Raw genomic sequence first — 22,626 nt, forward strand, 5'->3', positions numbered from 1 at the left:
ACTCATTGACAGGATACCAGCCTCTGTGCAGTTATTTCACCCTCCAAATCCACTAAAAATGTGCATTTTATGAAGGATTTGTTCCAGTCCATTTGTAGATTGCTCTGGATCTTAAAAATGGATTTGAATTCTCTGGTCTGACGAGACTAGTTCTCTGTTTAGCCATTACAATTAAAGCATTACATCGTAGGCAGCTGCATTTTATGTCTAAAAGAAATCATAATTAAATTACAGCTATGCCTTTGATTTATTGAAATCTAGATCACGTCCCATTTCATTAAATGCTTCTGACCAGGACAATGTCTTGCTTTTTGCACAGAGATTGGACAGTCAGCTACTCCTCTTAATTTAAAATCAATTGGGCAAAATGATCTGAGTTCAATTTCTTTAATTGAAAGCACTAACTCACTCTTTCCTTTGTGACTGTTGTAACTTAATTTCAGTAAGTGGACTGTTCAGGTTTACTGCAGAATGACTGAGAATATTGAAAGTGGTCTCATACCTGAAATAACTCCCAAGAGGCTGGTATCCTGTCACCAAGTCCCCCTTTACTTACACATGGAGAGCCCTTGACACTGATCCAGCTCCCTCAGAGCCGGCTGTCAGAGTGAACAGAACCTCTGACGCTCCTGTTTATATCTGTCAGCCAGGGCTCCCTGATAGGACCAGATTAACTGCCCCATCAGGGAACTCATAATGTGTGAGGCCCACCTGGCTGACCTCATTACAATCGCTACAGTACCTTTTGACACATTGAGCTCTCTGTGTAACATAAACACGTAACCTACAGGGTTGTGAGATGTGACCGGGTTTTGTGGGATCTGTTTTTACCAGTCCAGGTACTCTGATTAAAGGAGCTGGCACAGATATGATGGGCCAAATGGCACCCGCTGAGCCATCCTGCTCTAATATTCTGTGCTGGGATACCAATTCAGAAAACATATCTTGCACCGCACCCTCGGAAAGTGAGCATGTTACTGGGATGGTTTGAGGATAGTTTGTAAAGTGGGCACTCCATGCAGAAACCTGAGCCAGCTTTTGACATTTTTGTGTCCATTTAACAAAAGCAGGCACCCTGACTGATTCCCCTCCCCAAACTGCAAGGCAATGTTAGTGCCCAGTTCTTGAGCCATCTTGGTCCTTGGTGAAGCAGGAGACAAACCTCCAACCATCACAGTATGTTCATAGCTCATCAAGTAATAATCAGCTTTGCCAACCAGATTACCAGTAATTTGTACCAGATCAGTACAAATCAGGGCGGCACAGTGGCTCAGTGTTTAGCACTGCTGTCTAACAGCCCAGGGACCCAGGTTTGATTCCACCATTGGGTGAGTATCTGGGTGGAGTTTGCATGTTCTCCCTGTGTCTGCGTGGGTTTCCTCCAAGTGCTCCGGTATCTTCCAACAGTCCAGGGATGTGCAGGCTAGGGTGGATTGGCCATGGGGAACGTGGCGCTATGGGGATGAGATAGGTCTGGGTGGGATGCTCATCAGAGATTCAGTGTGTCCTCAGTGGGCCGAATAGTCTACTTCCACCCTGTCGGGATTCTGTGTGTGTGTGTGTGTGTGTGTGTGTATCAGAGACACGGGTATCTGTCATTGCAGTATCTGCTAATTCAAGATGGGGGAAGAGATGCTATTTAGATTTTTCCAAAAGCCACAGTTCTCGGCACATTGACGGGTGTCAATGAGTTATTGCCCTTTCAGAATAAGGCACTGTAAATAGTGAGAGCCAGTTGTCAGCAGTAATGTGGAATCAGTAAGACAGCTCCCACTTTCTCTTCCTGTCCCTCAATCCCCTCCTATTATAATGGGAGCCAAGTTTGACAAGATAATTAGCCAGAGCCCAGAAGGGACCATAGACCACTCTCCATTAGAGAGAGACAAGTGGTTAATTATAGCTTGAGGAACACCATTCTGTCTAACATGCGACAAGGACACAGGACACCTCACGGTGGGCCAGTAACAGGGATTGAACCTGGGCCGTTGGCATCGTTCTGCTTTATTCTCTCGCCAACTGACTCACTCCATAATCAGTAATGAATTTGCTTCACTAGCAAATGAATCTGTATGAGGTAAGTGTTTCCTTGGGGTAATGTGGTTTGTATCAGGCCTGGCACAGTTAATGATCTGTTGTATCCACAACAGAAAGTCGGGTTGAGAAAGTTGGGGTTTGCTCTGTCAAACTGGCATGCTTTAAAGAAATGAAAGGTACTGCCTTTCCACATCCCAACAACAAATTATACGAAAACAGACACACCTTCAGGTCTTTGAGATTTGTTAACAAAGAGACTGGTTGTATTTGCAATGTGCCTGTTTACATGGCCCTCTGATGTGTCTGCACCCCGTCTCTCAGCTTTAAACTCCTTCCAGTATTGAGATGGAGCTGGGGCATGGGTTGGGGGTTTTGCCGCACTTACTGGGCCAGTACAGAGATGATCGAGGGTCATCGGACTGGAGGGGGTGAGGCTCAATGGGAGGTACAATCCCATGGTTGGATGTTTTTCATGGAGATGAGAATTATTGTTCTAGAGTATTTCTATATGCATTCTTTGCCATTAAAAACATTATTATTCTTTTTGCTTCTGCCTCTTCTTTTGTAAAACTCTCCTTTTTCACCCTCCCGATTCTCCCCCTCTCCTTTTCCTCTCTTTCTCTCTTTCCTTTTCACTTCTCTCTTTGTCTTCTTTTCCTCTTCCTGTTTCGTCGTCTTTTCTTCTCTCTCTCTCTCTCTCTCTCCTTTTCTTGCCTCCCTCTGTCTCCTTTTCTTCCCAACCACCTCTCCCCCTCTCTCTCTCTCTCCTTTTCTTCCCAACCACCCCTCCCCCTCTCTCTCTCTCCTTTTCTTCCCAACCACCCCTCCCCCCCGTCTCTCTCTCCTTTCACCCCATCTCTCTCCCCCTCTCTCCTTTTCCTCTGCCTCTCCATTCCCCAGCACTTGGATATGAATATGAAGGCGGTGTCGGACTGAGACTGTTTACTGGTGACCCTGACAACCAGGGGGTGGCATGTGTTTCGGTGTGGTCCATCTGTGCTGTTGTTTGGTTAGGCTGTTGTGAGGAGTTTGTCTCTATTTTTGGAGTTTGTCTCGATGACAGCAGGGCTGGAGACAGGAAGGGGAGCAGAGGGCAGATTCCTTGTCACTAGATGACACGATTTAGCTGAGACACTGCTGTTGTGCTCACGTGGTTTGAGGATGGAGTTTAATTTTGCTTCTTGTTAACAGGAGAACAGCAGGTTTTGTACATTTCATTGCAATTACACATTAGGGAACAGTTCTGTGCAATAATGGTGATTACCATCAGTACCTGTGGTAGAAGCAGGTGCACTGGGAAATGGATAGCTCTCATTTCGGAACACGTTCTTCAATTTGTCCCTAACTGCTTCTCATTTATGGTCTCTTGCCTGATTTTCTGGGGTTTTTTTGCACTTCAGTAAATTAAGCAATGTGAATAACAACAGACAAGGAGGGAATTTCATGCCAGTAAATGAAATTATCACCTACTTAGACTTAATGGTAAACTGTAAAATTAAAGAAATGTTTTCAGTTCTACTGATAATTCTGTCATCTCATCATCATCTAAAACAATTTGTCCTTGTATCTTGTTCGTTGAAAAACTTGCCATGGCATTTCATTTCATTACTACATAACAACCCTATCACTGTCCTGGAGAATGTACAGAAATAACTTGGTGTTAGCCCTCCCTTCAGCTGCTACTTTTGGGCTCTGATGTGTGTATTTCCATCAACCCATTTTCCGTCTGTTGCAAGATAATGCCCACTGTTCATATGTTTTTCCTTTGGTCCTTGTGAGTTTGAGTATCAATTTCATTTTGGATTAGTCTACTTTCACCTTGGAGTCAAAAGATTCACGTTCAGCCCGTGTGTCTTGAACTCTCAATCCAGGCCAATGCTACAGTGCCGATACCAAGGGAGTACTGCACAGTCAGAGGGACTGTCTTTTTGACATGATATTGAACCAGGGGTCAGTGTGCCCCCTTCAAGTAGGTGTAAAGCTGCTGTATGGAAGCAGTGGAGGGAATTTCTCCCCAGTTTCCTGGTCCACGTTTCTCCTTGAACCAACAGAACATTATAGTTCATTAATACTTCACTGCTTTTGATTTTGATTTTGATTTGATTTAATGTACCTAAGTACAGTGAAAACATCTGTTTTGCATGCAGTGCAGGCAAATCATAACATACAAGGATGTACAGGTCCTAAAGTGGGAGCTTATAGAGTCATGCAGCACAGAAACAGACTCTTCGGTCCATACCGAAGGTTTCTCAAACTAATGTAACCTCATTTGATTCCCTCTATCACAACAACTGTACCTCAGAAGTAGTTGACTCACTGTAACATCCTTTGAGGCATCATGAGGTTGCAGAAGGTGCTATACAAAGGTTGCGTCAATGATTTCTAACTTGCTGACAGAGATTAAAATATGTTTGGCCTTTCCAGGATACATTTAATTCTGGGCATGGCAGGAGATGTTAGCCTCTGGGAGGGGTGCTGTAGCGTAGGCACTGCATGTAGAACAGCTGTAAAAATGGGTTGTTTGGATTAGAGTTGTATTGCCTGTCATCACATTTAAACTTTCAGCAGACAGGAGTAATGAGATCTTTTGTAATCTTATTGGTTTTTTGCTTTGTGGGTGACCTGATGGACTGAAGAGCCCCTTCTGCATTGTGTGACTTTGAGTGGCACAGCATGCTTGAAGGGCCGAACGGCCTCTTTCCTGCTCCTCGCTCATGAGTTTGCAGCGTTTCTTCAATAAGCATTCCACAGGAAACTGCGGCCCCCAAAACAGCTGCAGGTTCCTTTGCAAATAAGAAGGTAATTTCGCAAATGAAATGATGCGGGCACTGGAGGGTCACTCACAGCAAAGCGTCTGTTTGATTTTCAGATCAGCATCTTCATGACCCATCTGTCCAACTACGGCAACGACCGCCTGGGTCTGTACACGTTTGAAAGCCTGGTGAAGTTCGTCCAGTGTTGGACTAACCTGAAACTGCAGACGCTACCACCAGTGAAACTAGCAGCCAAGTACTTCGAGCTGTTCCCTGAGGAAAAGGACCCCTTGTGGCAGGCAAGAGAACTTTTCTCCTTCCTTTTCTCCGTCTGGTATCATCAAACAGCTCCAGCAGTAAATGCCTGGTGTTTTTATGATGTGTAAAATGCTATTATGTGAGCATTTCCGTCACATGCTTTGTCTCAGAAACACTACTGACTACCCCAAACTGCTGTTAATGTTTTTTTTTGCAGAGAACCAGGACTAATTAGAATTTGGGTATCATTGCCATGACTAAAAAAAAATGCTCCCTAGCCACCTCTTTGCGGCTGATTTCATCTTTAATCCTCTGAAAATTAACTTTGGGTGCTCCACAGTAAAGCAGAAGGTCCTATCAACAATACAGAAGCGATATTGTCATAGATTGTGCCTTTCAATAAAAACCGAAAGAACTGCTGATGCTGTAAATCGGGAGCAAAAACAGAAATTGCTGGAAAAGCTCAGCCGGTCTGGCAGCAGCTGTGAAGGAAAAATCGGAGTTAACGTTTCGGGTCCGGTGACCCTTCCTCAGAATCTTGTGCCTTTCAATACTGGGACAAGGGAGATGTAAATACGTGAGTGGGTTGGTGTTGTAATACTGAAAGACTCCATGGGGGCTCAGTGGAAATTACATACTGTCCATGGCGATGGGAGCTCAGGTTCGAATTCCATGCTGTCTGTGAAGTTAAATCCGATATCTCTCCAGCCATTTGGTAGCTGGACCCAGTTGGTATACAGTGTAAGGTCTCACTGCAGCACAGGAATCTACGGGCTGCAGTTGGTCCATACAGAATGGCTTCTCTTGACGTGTGGACGGTGGGCAGTGGGTCTACTGACTGCATGTGGACTGCAGTGGTCAAAGAAGGCAGCTCACCCCCACCTTCTCAACGGCAACTATGGATAGACAATAAATGCTGGGCCCAGCCAGCGACGCCCATGCCCCATGAGTGACTATGAAAAAGATTTACTAAAACTAAGAACCGCCAATCCTGGAGATGAGAAGCAAAACCAGAGATAGCTGGAGAAACTCAGCAGGTCTTGTACTTGAAATTTTAACCTTGTTTCTCTCTCTGCAGCGCTGCTAGACTGGCTGAGTTTCTCCAGCAATTTCTGTTTCTTTTAGCAAGGAAGTTTCTTGGGCATCTGAATCTTTGGAGGACAATGCTGAAGGGCCTGGCGATAGACTGAGTGGTGTGTTCTCTCTTTTCAGAACCCATGTGATGACAAACGACATAAGGACATTTGGTCGAAAGAGAAAACCTGCGACAGGCTTCCTAAGTTTCTCATTATCGGTCCACAGAAAACTGGTAACCTGTTCGTTTTCATCCCTCTTCATAAGTTCAAACCATTAACTAGCATTCCTTTAATCTCGGTCTGTGACATTCAGGAACTCATAATGCATTAACATGGAATAGATGGATAGGCTGAGACATTTTTCCACTGGAATGTGACGTTTATAAAATCATGAGTGGCATAAATAGAGTTAGTGGGTGTTGTCTTTTCCCCAGGGTGGGGCATGTTCAAAACCAGGGGACGTATTTTTAAGGTGAGAGGCGATAGATTTAAAAGACACAAGGGGGTGATTTTTTTTTTTACACACACAGAGTGGCTGGTGCGTGGAATGAACCTCCAGAGGCTGCAGCTACAGTTACAACATTTAAAAGACATTGGGATAAGTACGTGAGGAAGAAAGGTTTGGAGGGATATGGGCCAAGCACAGGCAGAAAAATCTCGGTTTGGGATTATCATTGATTGGACCGAAGGGTCTGTTTCGGTGCTGTATAACTCTGTTACAGAGACAGGAAGTTTGTGTCAGGAACAAGAAATGTGTGGGTTTATTTATGCAGAAATAAAAGAAAATAATCCCGGGTTTTCCAGCACCTTATCAGAGTGTGGAGGAGAGACTAATACTGAAAGTATCATAGAATCCCTACGGTGTGGGCTGACCCTTGGAACACCCCACCCAGACCCATTCCCTATAACCCACCTAATCTACACATCCCTCAATGTTACAGGCAATTTAGCATGGCCGATCCACCTAACCTGCACATCTTTGGACTGTGGGAGGAAACCGGACAACCCGGAGGAATCCCACGCAGACACTGGGAGAACGTCCACACAGACTGTCACCCGAGGGTGGGATTGAACCCGGGTCCCTGGTGCTGTGAGGCAGCAGTGCTAACCACTGAGCCACGGTGCCACCCCAGTAAGTTGGCATTCCTGTGTGGTATCGAGACTGTGCCACACTGTCAGAGGTGCCAACTTCCAAATGAAAAATTAAAATCAGATCTGCCGGTTTAGTCTTTTCCCAAGAGATTGTGCCATTATTTAAAGAAGGGCTGGAGAATTTGAGCGTCTGCAAATTTGCTGTGAACTAAAACCACTCATGTTCACAGACCTGGCAGGTTATCCTGCTTGCTTATGCACCAGTAATCATTGCACTTCATAACCTTTGAGGAACTGCTAAGAAGTGTGCAAAGGTCTGATGTGATTTTTTTTTCCCGTCAGTTTTGACTTTGTACAGTTTTTACCTTTTTAAAGTTCAGTGGAGTTGGTAAAGAAAGGGGTCTTTGAAAATAGCATCTTCATGATTGACACTCTCCTTTTCCGCAGGTACCACAGCTTTGCACTTTTTCCTCTCCTTGCATCCTGGAGTCACAAGTAATTTCCCCAGCCCAGTCACCTATGAGGAAATTCAGTTCTTCAATGGAGCTAATTATAACAAAGGAATTGACTGGTAAGGCCCTGTTGGTTTTGTGTACTCAAGGGTTCCAGAGGCTGTGGAACTTACTAGCTTTGCTGCAGCTAGTGAGGTGTGGAGCCCTTAGCTATCAATCATGGTTTGTTTTAAACCTGCCGATCCTGAACGCGTAAGGTAGCCCTGTGAATAGGAGAATGCGCTGGAGGATTTCCTACAGATGTTTGATGGCACCTGGGATCACTTTGCAAGAATGCTGCCCCAACATGCTTAAACACTCGGATTGCCCTGAATGCAAACAGGTATTTAGTCACTGTGCCATTGGTACCCATGCCTTCAGCTGCCCTTGCACTGAATTCTGGAATTCCCTCGTTAATCCTTGGCATCTTTGTCAGCTTTCTGTCCCCATTTTGCATTCTCTTGAGAAGCTACCTCTTTGGCCAGGCTGTACTCACCTGTCCTAATATCTCGCTTTACTTTTGATTCATTGCTCTTGTGAAATGCTTGGAATCTTTTACTCCATTGAAGGTGCCACATAAATGCAGGTTGTTGTTGCATTGATCCTCCAGGCTGCTGTATGTTAGAGAAAGAGCTGATGTTGCAGCAGCCAATTTTCTAGGCGAGGTTTATGACTCGCCTGGACATTCCGAGGAGTGGCGCCCCACTCCTCTTATTCTCCGTTAGGATGGGGGTCTGCATTTCTAGTCAGGAATTCCGATACCATCTCCTTTAGAAATGTGCAGCATCCCTGAAATCAGCAGGCTCCCCTGTACTGTAGAGTGGTCAAAACAGCAGCATTGTCACTGTCCATGTGTTGCGTTGTCTGCCAGACACGCGGGCAGCTCCTGTGAAAGGCTGTGTATGTAATGTAGGTGCGGGGGTAGGGTCCAAGGTGGACAGTGTGCCAGGTGGGTAGGCTGTCAGGTGTGCAAGGTATCAAGTGGGCAGGTGCCAGGTAAGTAAGGTGCCAGGTCAGCATGTGCCAGATGGGCAAACTATTGGGTGAGCAGGGTGCCAGGTAAGGGATGGAATGTTTAAGGTAGGCCAAGAAAGGGGATAGTTGTCGGAGGCATGGAATCGAGTCAGAGAAGTTGTTGTCCGGGGTGGTTTCAGGCTGGCACGGGATAGGGTATTGGGTTTTGTGGACCAGGTGGAAACGGAAGTGGTCCTGTTCAGCAGGCCAGGGTTAGTGTTTGTTGGGTCTGGTGCAGACGAAGAGGCGTAGAATCCTGTTGGATTGGTGGAGATGGAAGAAGAGTCAGGTGGACAGTTGTCATGGGCTGCATGGTATCAGGGGTGGTGCTGAGGTATCACCTTCATAGATACAGCAGCATAACTGATGTAGATCTGTCTGAATTCCTGTCATTATTGGGTGGGGAGTTTCGCACAAAGCGGGATTGCCTACTGGAATCTTCAATTTCCTGAATGATTCCCATGGTGTCTGCTCTGTCTGGGATTCCACAAGATCCCCATCACACATCCCCAGCTAGTGCTGCTCCAATAATTCTCTGACCATCAGAATATCTGCTCTCAAAAAACTGTATCCTGTTTTATTTCTCTTTCAGGTATATGGAGTTCTTCCCAATCCCGTCAAATGCGAGCACGGATTTCATGTTCGAGAAGAGTGCAAATTACTTTGAATCGGAAGTGGTCCCCAAGAGGGCGATGGCCCTACTGCCCAGAGCAAAGATCATTGCCATTCTGATCAATCCAGTAGAACGAGCATACTCCTGGTACCAGGTTTGAGCTCTATTCCATACGTGGGATTAGCGGTGAACATCTGTAGAGTGCGGTGCCCCTTTGTAGGTGTTCGACCAAATGCCTTTGATTTTCAATTCCGTCCCTGGCCTGCCTCTCTCTCCCTCTGACTCTGTAACCTCCTCCAGTCTGACGGTCCTCCCGAGATCTCTGTGTGTCAATCCCAATCTCTTGCCAATCCCTGACTCTTCTGTACTCCAACACAGGAGGCCGTGCCTTGATTTGCCTGAGCCCTGACTCTGGAATTCTTTCCTTTTCTCCGGGTGGCACTGTGGCTCCGTGGTTAGCACTGCTGCCTCACCTCACCATGGACCTGGGTTCTATTCCACCCTTGGGCGACTCAGTGGAGTTTGAACGTTCTCCCCATATCTGCGTGAGTTTCCTCTGGTTGCTCCGGTTTCCTCCCACAGTCCAAAGGTGGGTTGGCCATGAGAATGCAAGGATAGGATGGGTGGGTCAGTCTTGCAGGATGGTCTTTGTGCCGAATGTCCTGCTTCTACACTATTGGGATTCTGTGATTCCCCTCCAAGCCGCTTCTTAAAGCCTCAAGTAAAAGCAAAATACTCTGTATGTCGGAGATCTCAAATGAGGACAGATGCTGAATCCTTGAGAAGCTCAGCAGGTCTGTCAGCATCTGCAGAGAGAGGAAAAACCAAGTTATTGTTTTGAGTCCAGTCTAACTTCTTCAGAACTGAGAGAGGCAGAACTTGGGAAGTGGCAGCTCTAAAGAAGATTTGAACCAGACTCAAAATGGCTAACTCTGTTCTAATCTGCACAAATGTTGCCAGGCCTGCTGAAGTTTCTGCAACACTCTTCCATCAAACCTACCCCTTCGCCCTTTGGTCGGTTATCCTGAACCTCCTCATGTGGTTCAGGGTGTTGAGTTTTGTTGATGTTGCCGAAGTGAAATGCCTCATGGATGTTTCCCTTTGATGGCGCTACATAGATGCAAGTTGTTGTCACATGGGCCAGAACTCCCTCGTCATTAGGGTTTGTGGGGAAAATACCTGATAAAATTAATTGCCTCAGCGATTTGAAAAGAGCTGTAGAAAGATAGTCAAGTATGAGGAACCTGCAAGGTCATGTCAAAAACAAGGGCAGCCCATGACTTAAAGGGGCCGAATGGCCCCATCTATGCTAATACTTTCTTCGAATCCAACTCTTGACAGTATTGCTGTAAGCTCCATTTGCTTTTCTTTGGGATGGATGTTTTGTTGGCCAGGGCCAGCTTGAGGGCCATCAGCTTTGGGCATTTGGAAGGGTTTATCTGACAGGAACAGCATGACCGTGACCGACAGCAGACAGGATGTGTGTAGCTGATGGCCTAGTGGTATTACCTCTGGACTATTAATTCAGAGACCCAGCTAATGTCCTGGGGACCTGGGTTCAAATCTCGCCTGTGGCAGATGGTGGAATTTGAATTCAAAAATAATCTCGAATTAAGAGTTTAATGATGACCATGAAGCAATTGCTGTTTGTCAGGATAAACCCATCTGGTTCACTGATGTCCCTTGACGAAGGAAATCTGGTCTGGTCTACATGTGACTCCAGAGCCCCAACAATGTGGTTACCTCTTAACAGCCCGCTGGGCAGTTAGGAGTGGGGCAATAAATGCTGGCCATTCCTACATCCCGTGAATAATCTAAAAGAAAGCTCAGGTTGCCAACTCTCCTGATTTTGCTCTGGTGTATCCAAAATTACTGGTCTGGATGAACTGCTCGGGGACGTGGTGGATTGTGGGCACGGTTACAATGTTTAAAAGGACATTTGGGATAGGTACATGAATAGGGAAGCTTTGGAGGGATATGGGCCTGGAGCAGGCAGGTGGGACTGGTTTAATTTGGGATTATGGTCTGGCTGCTTTGAAGGGTCTGTTTCCATGCTGTATGACTTCATTTTGGATGAGACAGAAATCCTAGGGATCCATAAATGAAAATTGTGTTATACCGATTTTATTTAAAAAGCTTCCTTTGACTAGTACCGATGAGGATGGGATTTAAATGTCTCTTTTACTGGGGGTGTTGGAGGCAGGAAGTCATGTGACAGAACCCCCAGACAATCCCTTCATCTTTCCTTCAGTATTTTTCTTTCATTTGAGATTTTGAGAAATGCTTTGGAGAAGGATAGAAGATGTGTGCCTTTTCTCCTTATCCACGTGCGCTGCCTGGCCTTCCGGAGGGACACTATCAGCCTGCACTGAATGCTGGGGGAGTGTGCCATTGGCGTCTCCCAGTGTGTGGAATCTGGATCGAACCAGTCCAATAGGGAGGAGGCAGGTCTGCGGGGAAGTGACACAGGGAGGGCCTGGCCTAGATTTGAACCCAGAGACTTGAAGATCTTCCACAGCTGTGACCCAGAAAGTTAGGAAGCTGCAGGGGAAGGATTTTTCTCCTTGTTTTTGCAGTTGTTTTCCTTTTTATTTTCCTAAACCTGAGTGCACTCCAGCTGATTCTAATCATGCTTGACAGTAGCACAGGTACAATTACTGCAGAGCACCAGAGGAAACTATGGACTGCTGGGAGATTATGTGAATGCACACAGCATTCCCTGTTATATCTGCTTCCAAGCTGCAGTCATTTCTTCTGGGTTTTTAACTGCTTAAAAAGAAGGAAGGGAAAAACAGACTTTGTATTTAGATTCCTGTTATTTCACCTCAAAATACTTCACAGCCATTGAATCAGTTGGAGTCAGGTCTGATAGCTCAATAGACACTGTGTATGGATAAAGAGATGTTTGGCACTAATTAATGTATTATTTAACTTTGCCATATTACAGGGATAGAAGGAGCCTATTCAGAGCCACTCCCCCTCCAGGTCTACTCCACCATTCAGTGGGGCGGCTTGGTGTTAGTACTGCTGCTTCACAACACCAGGGATCCAGGTTCGATTCCAGTCTCGGGCAACTGTGTGCGCGGAGTTTGCACATTCTCCTGGTGTCTGAGTAGGATTCCTCCCACAGTCCAAAATGTGCAAGTTACATGGATTGGCCATGCCAAATTACCCATAGTATTCAGGAATGTGTAGGTTAGGTGCATTAACCTTGGGAAATACAGTGATAGGGCAGCAGCTATGGGTCTGGGTGGGATGCTCTTCGAGGGTTGGTGTGGACTTGTTGGGCCAAATGGCCTGTTTTCATACTGTGGGGATTCTGTATAATGACAAAGCTGTACGTCAATTTGACCAAATTGCCTTTGTTTCATTTTCCTTGGTGCCCTTGGCCAATGGAGAGTAATGAATCTCAGTTTCGGAAATTTCAATTGGACCCTAGTATCTGAATCCTTAAGGACAGCGTGTCCCAGATTTCCATGACCCTGTGTCTGAAAATGTCCTTCCCGATTTTGTTCATGAATGGTCTAGCTCAAATTTTACAATGGTTTAGATGTGAACGAACATAGGATTTGGGAGCAGAATAGGTCATTCAGCCCCCCTCGAACCTATCCCACCAATCAATGAGATCAAGGCTGATCTGATTACTCTACCTCCTCACCTATCCTCCGATAACCTTTCACCCAACTCGCTGATCATCAATCTATTTCTATCTCAAAAAATATTGAAAGACCTGGAGAACCAATGGCCAAATGGTATTATTGTTAGACTATTAATCCAATAACTCAACTACTGCTCTGGGACCCGGGTTCAAATCCTCCACAGCAGCTGGTGGAATGATCCTAGAAATCCTACAGTGTATAAGCAGGCCATTCTAGATATTAAAACCATCAACAGATGCAGGGATTTTATAACAAAGGGGTGAAGTTGGAGATTGGACACAATCTCATTGGGTAGCAGTGCAGTTCTAAGGGCCGAATGGCCTCCTCAAGCTCCTATTTTGTTTGTTCTTATCAATAATCAGACTGAAGTGATTGAGTGGAGTTGCTGCACTCAAGTAAAACTGACCTTAAATCAGGTGAGGATGACATTTTGTGCTAATTATTAATGCAGTAGCATTGAGGGCCCTCATGTGGTGCAGTGGTGGTATCCATACCTCTGGTCTGGGAGGCCCAGGTTCATGTCCCACTTGCTCCAGAGGTGTCTGAATAGGTGGATTAGAAAAATAGGTTAATTTAAAAAAAAAAGTTTATGCAGAAGCAAACCTCATTGATTTAGCCTTTTATTAATCTCCTCACAGCAAGCAGGGATGGGTAGAGAGAGAAATAGGAACAGTGTAGTGCCTGGCAACATTTGGGATTCCTGTTTTCAGCAGAAGGCCGTTCAGCCCCCCATCCTCCCCCCCCCCCCGCCGCCAGCCTCGCTTCAGCTTGCAGTTAGAAGGCGGTTGCTGTGAAGCCCCATTGAGCTGCCATGGTGTTGTAACCTCAAGGCTTCGCCTTAACAAGAGCTTATTGAGCGGGGACGGCCCACATCCCTCAGCTTGCTGACCTGTCGGTTTCTCCACAGCACCAGAGAGCTCACCATGACTCGGCAGCCCTGAACTACACCTTCTACCAGGTGATCACAGCCGGACCTGATGCACCAAGGGAAGTCCGTGTCCTCCAGAACCGTTGCTTGCTGCCTGGCTGGTATGCCACCCACATCGAACGGTGGCTAACTTTTTACCAACCTTCTCAGGTATGACCCGCTTCCGTTGTCATCTGAGCGTGTCCTCTTGTGTCAGACGCCAGCAGATTCAAAGCATTGCTACCCTCCCTACCAGCTCCAGAGCCTGGAACAAAATTCAGGTCCAAACCCCAATGCAATCCTGAGGGCATGCTGCATTGCTGGGGCTGCCATCTTTCAGATGAGGTACCCTCTCCAATGGTGCCATCTCATTGGCATCATTCAAGAAAGAGCAATGAACATTTATCCCAAGAGGAAAAGAACACAAGGAAATCGGAAACAAAAACAGAATTGGCAGAAAAACTCAACAGGACAAGCAGCATCTTAGGAGAGAGAAACTGAGTTAATGTTTCGGGTTAACAAGGTGTAGAACTAGATGAACACGGCAGGTCAAGCAGCATCAGAAGAGCAGGAAAGCTGACATTTCGGGTCTGGACCCTTCTTCAGAAAAATGTTTCAGGAATTGTTCTGAAGAAGGGTCACTGGACTCAAAGCATTAACTCTGTTTCTCTCTCCACAGGTGCCGCCAGGCCTGCTGAGTTTCTTCGACATTCTGTTTTAGATTCATCCCTAATATGCTGGCTGGCATCGTATTGCCATAGTCTTACCAGGCCATAAGGCTGTTCTCTCTGGTGGTGGTTTAACCTGAGGGGCCACCACACCTCAGACGAGGGGAAGAGATTGAGAAGGAGAAACCTTCATAATCACCTCAGCCATTGATGGGGATCGAAGCCAGGCTGTTGGCATCACGCTGCTTTGTAAAGCAACCATCAAGCCAACTGAGCTAAATGCACACATTTAGCACGAGACTTACTGGTAGCACAGTAAGTCTTTAAGACAGTCCTGATGGAGTGATGTGCAGGCTGGGCGGATTGGCCATACTAAGTTGCCTGTAGTGTTCAGGGATGTGTAGATGAGGTGGGTTTTAGGGGAATGAGTCTAGGTGGGATGCTCCAAGGATTGGTGTGGACTTGTTGGGCTGAAGGGCCTGTTTCCACACTGTAGGGATTCTAAGATGCCCTTAGAATCTTCTCCAGTAACTTACCTACCACATATGTTAAGCTGACTGGTCTATAATTCCCAGGCTTTTCTTTGTAGCCCTTCTTGAATAAGAGCACATTTGCTACCCTTCAGTCTTCAACCAGTGACTAAAGTGATACAAACAGTGATTGAAGTTTATATATCGATAACGGACTGTAAGATCGAATTGAGAATTGCGCTGACTGGGAGATTGGAAAGAGCAATGTCTTTTTTTTTCTTACGGGAGTTTTGCTGGAGAAGGAAGAGACAACAAAGAAGTGGGACATGGAGCTGTTGGACTGAATGGCATGCTTCTGTTGTGTAAAATCAGTGTAATTTCATAAATATTCATGGGGCTTCCTCCTGAGGCTATTTAAAAGCTATCTTCTTCCTTGCAGTTTCTTGTTGTCAATGGCCTACAGTTACGGAACAACCCTGTGGCTGTCATGGAAACCGTACAGAAATTCCTTGGTGTTACCCCTCACTTCAACTACACTCGAGCTCTGATGTATGTATTTCCTTTATTATATGAATATTTATAAAAGTAACTTATGGTGGTCCTGTTTTATCGTTTATCCCTCTTGGATGACAATATCAGAATCGTGTTGGGTTGGTTCAGTAGGCAGGCTCTCCCCCGCCCCCCCCCCCCCGGCCTCACCCAGGAGTCAAAAGGTTCACACTCAGTCCCTGTGTCTTGAGCTCATAATCCTGGCTGACACTGCAGTGCCGATACCAAGGGAGTGCTGCACTGTCAGAGGGACTGTCTTTTTGACATGATATTGACCCGATATTGACCCAGAGTCTGTCTGTCCCCTTCAAGTGTGTGCAAAGATGCTGTACGGAAGAAGTGGAGGGAATTTCTCCCCCGTTTCCTGTTCAGTGAGCCTCCCTGAACCAACACCACTGAAACAGATTCTCTGCTTATTATCTCATTGCTATTTGCGAATAGCTTAGAGACTTCGAGATTGCAGAAAGTGCTGTACAAATGGTAGTCAATGATTTGTAACTTAGTGATGTGTTGAGATAGGTTTAGACCTTCCAGAATATGTTTAATTTTGGACATCACACCTTAAAAAGGTGATATTGGCTTTGGAGGGGCTGCAGAATGGATCGTGTGACAAGAAACTGGTGAGGGTGGGTAGCAGAAAATAGGATTGTTCTCCCCATTATCAAAAGATGAAAGGACTATCTAATTGAGGTGTTCAAGATGATTAAGAATTTGATACAGTAGAGACTGATTGATGAGGGTGGGTAGCAGAAAATGGGATTGTTTTCATTATCACAGGGGATGAAGGGGATATCTAATTGAGGTGTTTAAGATGGTTAAGATTTGATACAATAGATAGAGACTTTGCTGGCATGAGTGCACGACAAGGAGCGGAACTTAAAAATTGGAGCTGGGCTGTTCAGGAGTGATGGCTGGATGCATTTCTTTACACATAATAGAAGGAATGAGAAAGTGGTTGAGGTTCTGTTGTGAAGTTGGTAGTGACAACAGATTAAATTTAAAAACTGAGACAGATAGATCACTCCTGAATTGATTGATTAGGGTGCTTCGGTGCTCTGCATTATAAGTAAGAAGGGATCATGACAGCCCTTAACACCAATTTTTGGTACCAGGAAGCGCTAGCAGACGTAGAGTTAATGGAATTCAGAGAAGGATGACTCTCTGCTGGTTGGAGTCAAACCTCACGTATAGGAAGATGGTCATGGTTGTTGGAGGTCATTCATTTCTGCTCCAGGACCCCTCTGCAGGAGTTCCCCTGGGTAGTGTCCTTAGCCCAACCATCTTCAACTACATCATTAATGACCTTCCCTCCATCATAAGGTCAGAAGTGAGGATGTTTGCCATGTCCAAATGCAACAAGATCTGGGCAATATCCAGGCTTGGGCTGACAAGGAACAAGTAACATTCGCACCACACAAATGGCAGGCTATGACCATCTCCTCCTTGTTTCATTACCCACGCAATATCACTATCTATGGGTCTATGATCTATTGTTCAAAAACTGTACTGGACTTGTAACTCATCTCCTGACTCTGCAAAACTTGTCCACTGTCTACCAGGCACAAGTCAGGAGTGTGATGGAATACCCCCCACTTGCCTGGATGGGTGCAGCTCCAAAAACACTCAAGAAGCTTGACACCCTCCAGGACAAAGCAGCTGCTTGATTGACACCCCATCCACAACCATTCACTCCCTCCACCACCGATGCTCAATGGCAGCAGTGTGTACGATCTACAAGATTCACTGCCGAAATTCACCAAGGCATCTTGAATAACACCTTCCAAACCCACATGCTTCCACCTAGAAGGGCAAGGGCAGCAAACAGCTGGGTACACTATTCACAAGATCCCCTCCAAGCCACTCACCATCCTGACTTGGAAATATATTGTCATTCCTTCGCAGTCGCTGGGTCAGAATCTTGAAATTCTCTCCCTAATGGCACTGTGGTTTTACCTACAGCACACGGGACTGCAGTGCTTCAAGAAGGCAACTCTGCAACACGTTCTCAAGGGCAACTAGGGATGGAGCAATAAACGTTGGCTCAGCCAGCACTAACTACATTCAATGGATGAAGTCTTTTTTTTAGAAAAAGGGATGGCTCATGAAGCTTGGGATTGTGTAAAGCACTTCACATTCATAGTAGAGTCTTTTCCAAGTTTCCATCACCATGGATTTGTGAAACGTGCGGTGACTTAAGATGTGAAATGTCGCCTCGAAGTGCGAACTCATCCCGTCCAAATTCTGCTCCGTCCAGTCTCTTTCGAGTGAAGCTAAATTCATCTTTATTTCATGTAAAGGCCAATAAGACTGAGGGGCAGGGCGGTGGTTACTGTGATGTGAAATTGTAATGGAAGGGGAACTGTGTAAGTGTCTTCTTGAATAGTCATCCCATTAGATCATAGTCTTCTGGTGTGCTTAGGGATAATGACCCATGCCCGATTCCATTTCAGGTACGATGACAACAAGAATTTCTGGTGCCAGATGGTGGAAGGTGGCAAATCAAAATGTTTGGGCAAAAGTAAAGGAAGAAAATATCCAGAGATGGATTCATCGGTGAGTTTGTACGACCTCACACTGACAATCAACTGTTCCCATCTGTACCTCTAGCAGTGACCTTAAACCTCTGGGTCTACCTTTGTCTGTTATCTGGATTTTTTTTTCACGAGCGTGGCTTTTGTGACTGCAGTTGTCGTCCGTTCCCTCATTGCTCTCGAGTGGCTCGTTTCTGCCCTTTGAGGGCAGTTAAGAGTCAGCCATGTTGCTATGGGTCTGGAGTCACATAGGCCACTTATGGTGGGTGGACAGCAGATTCCCCTCCCTGAAGAAGATGATTAGTGAAAACAGTGGACTTTTCACTAATCAACAGTCACTTTCTGATTCCAGATTTTATTGAATTCAAGTTTTACCATCTGCCAAGGTGGGATTTGAATCCACGTTAAAATACTAGATACCTGCAACAGGCACACATTCAAAGAATGCTGGAGAAACTCAGCAGGTCTGGCAGGGAGAGGAAACAGAGTCAACATTCTCGAGTCTGGTGTGAACTCAAAACTGCTGCCAGACCTCCTGAGTTTTGTCTGTCTTTGTTGCGCAAAATATCAGTCCGGGGGAGGGGGGGTGGTCTGGTTTTCTGAGCACGTTACTGATCTCAGTTTTGGATAAGGAGACAGTGAGGAATGGGAATCAAGTCCCACTCCACAGGTTGTGGCTCAGAACAAGTAAGGACAGCAGATTACCTTCGAAAAGGACTTCTGTAAAACAGATGAATTTATTTTTTCATAACAACAATTAATCATTGCGTGGTCACCACCAACAACCACTTTGAATTCCAGATTTACTAACTAAATTTAAAATCTGCTAGGTACTGTGGTGGGATTTGAACCCCTGGCCACCAGTCAGTGACAGCACCTCCCTGTTTAAGATCAGTTTTCCTTAAGCCCCTTCCTCAATGCTTGATTTCACCTTACTGAACACCTTGCAATGGTTTACCACTGCTAAGTATTCATTAGCAACTTGTTGTGTAACAGTGAACAGATGTTTAAAAGTTAAGCCTGTACTTTTAGTTTACGAATGAGACATTACATGTATTGATGCAGAATACATATCTTGCAGTAACCTTGAGATGGATAGTTCCTTGGGAAACCAATGTGCACTTTGCAGCGAGAAAGAGCAGGAAAATGTGTGATTTCAGTTTTGCTTTAGGGCCGTGTGAAGTTTCATTTACTCCCAGCCAAAGCGAAGACCTCAAACTAATGCTGGGCTTCTGTTTTATTCCCTAGTCACGGACATTCCTGACCAATTACTACAGGGAGCATAACATCGAACTATCGAAACAGCTAAACAAACTGGGACAGGCACTGCCTAGTTGGCTGAGGGAGGAGCTGCAACATACCAGCTGGAGCTGAATGGTGCAGGTTGTGGTCAACTGATGGCCACCATTCTTTGGACACTTCCATGCCCTCTGACCTCTCTCCCCATTTCACCGACTCCCAGCTCAAGTGATGCCGGCTGAGTGCTCGAGGAGGCGATGGAATTCGATAGGTTCCTGAGGACACCTTTGCAAAGGCTTGATGTTTCAACTTCATGAAGGCTCCTCTCGTGTGGGCCACTTCCAGGCTTTGCAATGAACCAGGACCAATCTGGTGAGCAGTGGAACCCACATTCATGACAGCTTCCCCCCCCCCCCTGCCCCAAGTCCTTGTAGCGTCGAAGTGTGTCTGCTAGTGTCAAACCTTGGAATGATCGTTACATCAACTGCTTTTACAACAGTAGTATCCTGTTCACCAAACACTGACATTAGTTTATACCCCACACCATGTCTTAACAACACTGCTGTACCACTAAGTACTAAATATGTACATATTAGGCCCAAGCCAGTAATTCACAGCTAACTGGGCATACGGATCACAACGGCACAGGACCAGTTACTCATAATATCCCACTTTGAACAGTCACTAAAGGCCAACGTTTGGAAAATGACATTTTCAAAAACGCGCAACTTTAGTTTCTAAACAAAAACATCAGTGTTGGTGTGAAAACTTTCCAATCGTGGACTATTAAACGTTCCCTTCCCCACTGCCGCCCTCACCCCACACACAGCTTTCAAAACATCCTAAGGTGAGGAATCCATCGTCTCCTGGAGGAGGAAGTGGAGCGGACCTCCTCAGCGCAGTACGCCTCACCTATTGTGTCATTCACATTGAATGATGTTATTGGAGAATTTTACTCTCAAGAGGTTGAACATATTTTCTGAGATGCAACATCCAGTGGATTGAGTTTTTTTTGGTGTAAATTTTGTGGTTGATGTGATGTACTTTGCAAGGCCTTAAAACTCTCTCCACGACAGCTGGGTGGACTATACCTTTCATGATGTACAAAGACAATCCAGCTTACAAAAGTCAGGTGCCTGGAAATCCTCGCTCAACTGTGAAATAAACCCAAAAGAAATAGCAAAAACTTGGCAAGTTAAAAATTGACCTCCCTCAATGTGTTGTTAACTTCAATCTAAGCATCTCCATTCCAAAGCCAAGCATTTAATATAGGGCCTTTCAGAGCAGAGTACTGCGTTTTTTTTGTGTGTACTTTAATCAAAAATAATTGTGTATGTATTCAACACAACACAGAAATGATTGGATAATAAAGTTTCTTTTTGTTGTCAACAAAACTACTTACACAAAACATTCATGCAAGTTTCCTAGCACAGACAGTTTCAATAATACCTGTCTGGCCTTTGTAGGGGAACAAGGGGGGATGTGGACCAAATATAACAGATTTGTAAAATATCCAACATTACACGAGGAAGACAGAAAACACACAAGCTGTTCTGTAACACTGAAAAATGTGTCAAAGCTCTTGAACTATCCCAGTGCCACTGGAATCTGAATATATAATTCTTTTAAACAATTGAAAATTTTCTTTTAAGTATGAAAAAACATTAATCTGGAAGAAACAAAGGCAAAAATAAAGGAGAAAAGTTCAGATAAATAAAAACCACACAGTCTGTTCAGGTTGGCTGCAGTAGCTCACACACTCCAGTGGAAATTGCTGGAGAACTGTACTGTCCATCTTGAGCTCGAAGCCTTTTTACCCAGTCACACTGTAGTGGACAACAAACATTTCCTTATAAACACAGAATTAAAGACATGTACATGAATAGTAATTACTTCATACAAAATTATTTTTTTCAGGGGTTGGGGGAGTGGGTAGTGGAAGGGCTGCAGATCGAAGGAAGAAGTTGCCTGTGAAATTCTGGCAATAATTCACAAGACCAACAGAAACAAAAATAAAGTAATGAACCTACCATTGACTTCCTGACACCTGAAACCTTAGTCTAAAGGAGGAATGTAGCAGTGTGTACAGGAACAGTGGTTTTTAAAAAGAGGAGCGGTGCAATATTAACCCTAAATCTGCACAAACCCAACAGGCATCAAGGGGAGAAGGTTGCCATTTCCAATGAGATTCGCTGCCACAAGTCCTTAGTTTGACCCTTCGCTCTTTTTAAATTCTGAAGGATTTCATTGAACTGCATCATTCCGACTGGCGTTAAGCAGAAGGCGCTGCGTGCGCTGCGAATGATGTTCACAAAGTCATCGTAGTCTGCTGGAGCTATGTGGTACAACCTGTACTGGATACACTGTGGGGAGAGAGAGAGAGAGGGGGGGGTTTTTCATCAGTTCACAGGCAAACACAACATACAAGTAGCCAACGGTGTGGAAAGCTGGCCGTGGAGGTACCATACTCTAACAGTGCAGGGGACAGCCAGCAAGCTTTGAAATGGCTCGCCACTAAGTCCCCATCCTTCTCCCAGAACCCTGCAACTCTTTGCTTTCCAAGAGGTTATTTGAAATGTTAATATTGAATCCATCTTCTATCAGCCTTCATGTTCTAGATGGCAACACAATACGTCAAACTATTTCAGGGCAATTTGAGCGACAGGTCAAGGGCTAATCGCTACTTTAGAAATCTGCCAATATCTGCCTTGTACGTACTCAATGATTGAGCCTCCCCAGGCTCCAAGAAGGTGATAGAAAATTCCAAATATTAACCACCCTCACCTCAGTTCTAAATGGCCCACCCCTCATTAGGTTAGTGGTGCCCAATTCTGAAGCCCCTGCCGTTCCCTGTTTCCCAACCTCTCAATCTCAGGGAAGCATTCTTCCCGCATATACCCTGGGAGTCACTATTTCAAGGCTGTCAGCAGGCAAGCTAGGAACGAGATGAGGACAAAGGTCTTTACTCAGGCATTGGCTAAGATTTGAAATGCACTACCTGGGAAGAGTGGTAGAGGTGGTTTCCATGGGAGGTTTCAAAAAGAGAGCTGGACACTTTGAACGGGATGAAGTTAGAGGCTGAGATGGGACTGGAGAGTGGGACTAGCTGGGTCGCTCTTTTGGGAGCTGGTACAGGCACGATAGGTCGAATGGCCTCCTACTGCTCTGTAAAATTCAACAATTCTATGATCCACAAAATTAAATGGCGCTGAGACAGATTTCCTTTCTTTCTCTCAAGGTTCAAGACATATCTGTGATTCTGAGTGGGCAAC

At 45.4% G+C, this 22,626-nt stretch overlaps 2 protein-coding genes across 6 annotated transcripts in view; one reads left to right on the top strand and one right to left on the bottom strand.

Moving 5' to 3' along the window:
• Window positions 1-2,059: 2,059 nt before the first annotated feature.
• Window positions 2,060-20,748, top strand: LOC125467429 (bifunctional heparan sulfate N-deacetylase/N-sulfotransferase 2). Its single transcript, XM_059640358.1, has 9 exons — window positions 2,060-2,074; window positions 4,850-5,086; window positions 6,258-6,354; window positions 7,661-7,784; window positions 9,311-9,485; window positions 13,898-14,068; window positions 15,475-15,584; window positions 18,035-18,137; window positions 19,364-20,748. Exons 1-9 carry the CDS (start codon window positions 2,060-2,062, stop codon window positions 19,487-19,489), a joined length of 1,158 nt encoding a protein of 385 aa, XP_059496341.1. The 3' UTR covers window positions 19,490-20,748.
• The window catches only part of zswim8 (zinc finger, SWIM-type containing 8), a 183,187-nt gene continuing 181,271 nt past the window's right edge, over window positions 20,711-22,626 (bottom strand). For all 5 annotated transcript variants that reach the window (XM_048563238.2, XM_048563242.2, XM_048563239.2 and 2 more), the window contains exon 27: window positions 20,711-21,717. In XM_048563238.2, coding sequence (XP_048419195.1) covers window positions 21,511-21,717 — 207 coding nt within the window. In that variant the 3' untranslated portion in view covers window positions 20,711-21,510. The remainder of the gene's footprint in view (window positions 21,718-22,626) is intronic.

Source organism: Stegostoma tigrinum, chromosome 37 (assembly GCF_030684315.1).
Source record: "Stegostoma tigrinum isolate sSteTig4 chromosome 37, sSteTig4.hap1, whole genome shotgun sequence".
Classification (NCBI taxonomy): Eukaryota; Metazoa; Chordata; class Chondrichthyes; order Orectolobiformes; family Stegostomatidae; genus Stegostoma; species Stegostoma tigrinum.

Coding starts and splice junctions, on each gene's coding strand:
- LOC125467429 (XM_059640358.1), top strand. Junction 9,486..13,897: donor GAGCATACTCCTGGTACCAG/GTTTGAGCTCTA, acceptor GTTTCTCCACAG/CACCAGAGAGCTCACCATGA. Junction 18,138..19,363: donor ATCCAGAGATGGATTCATCG/GTGAGTTTGTAC, acceptor TTTATTCCCTAG/TCACGGACATTCCTGACCAA.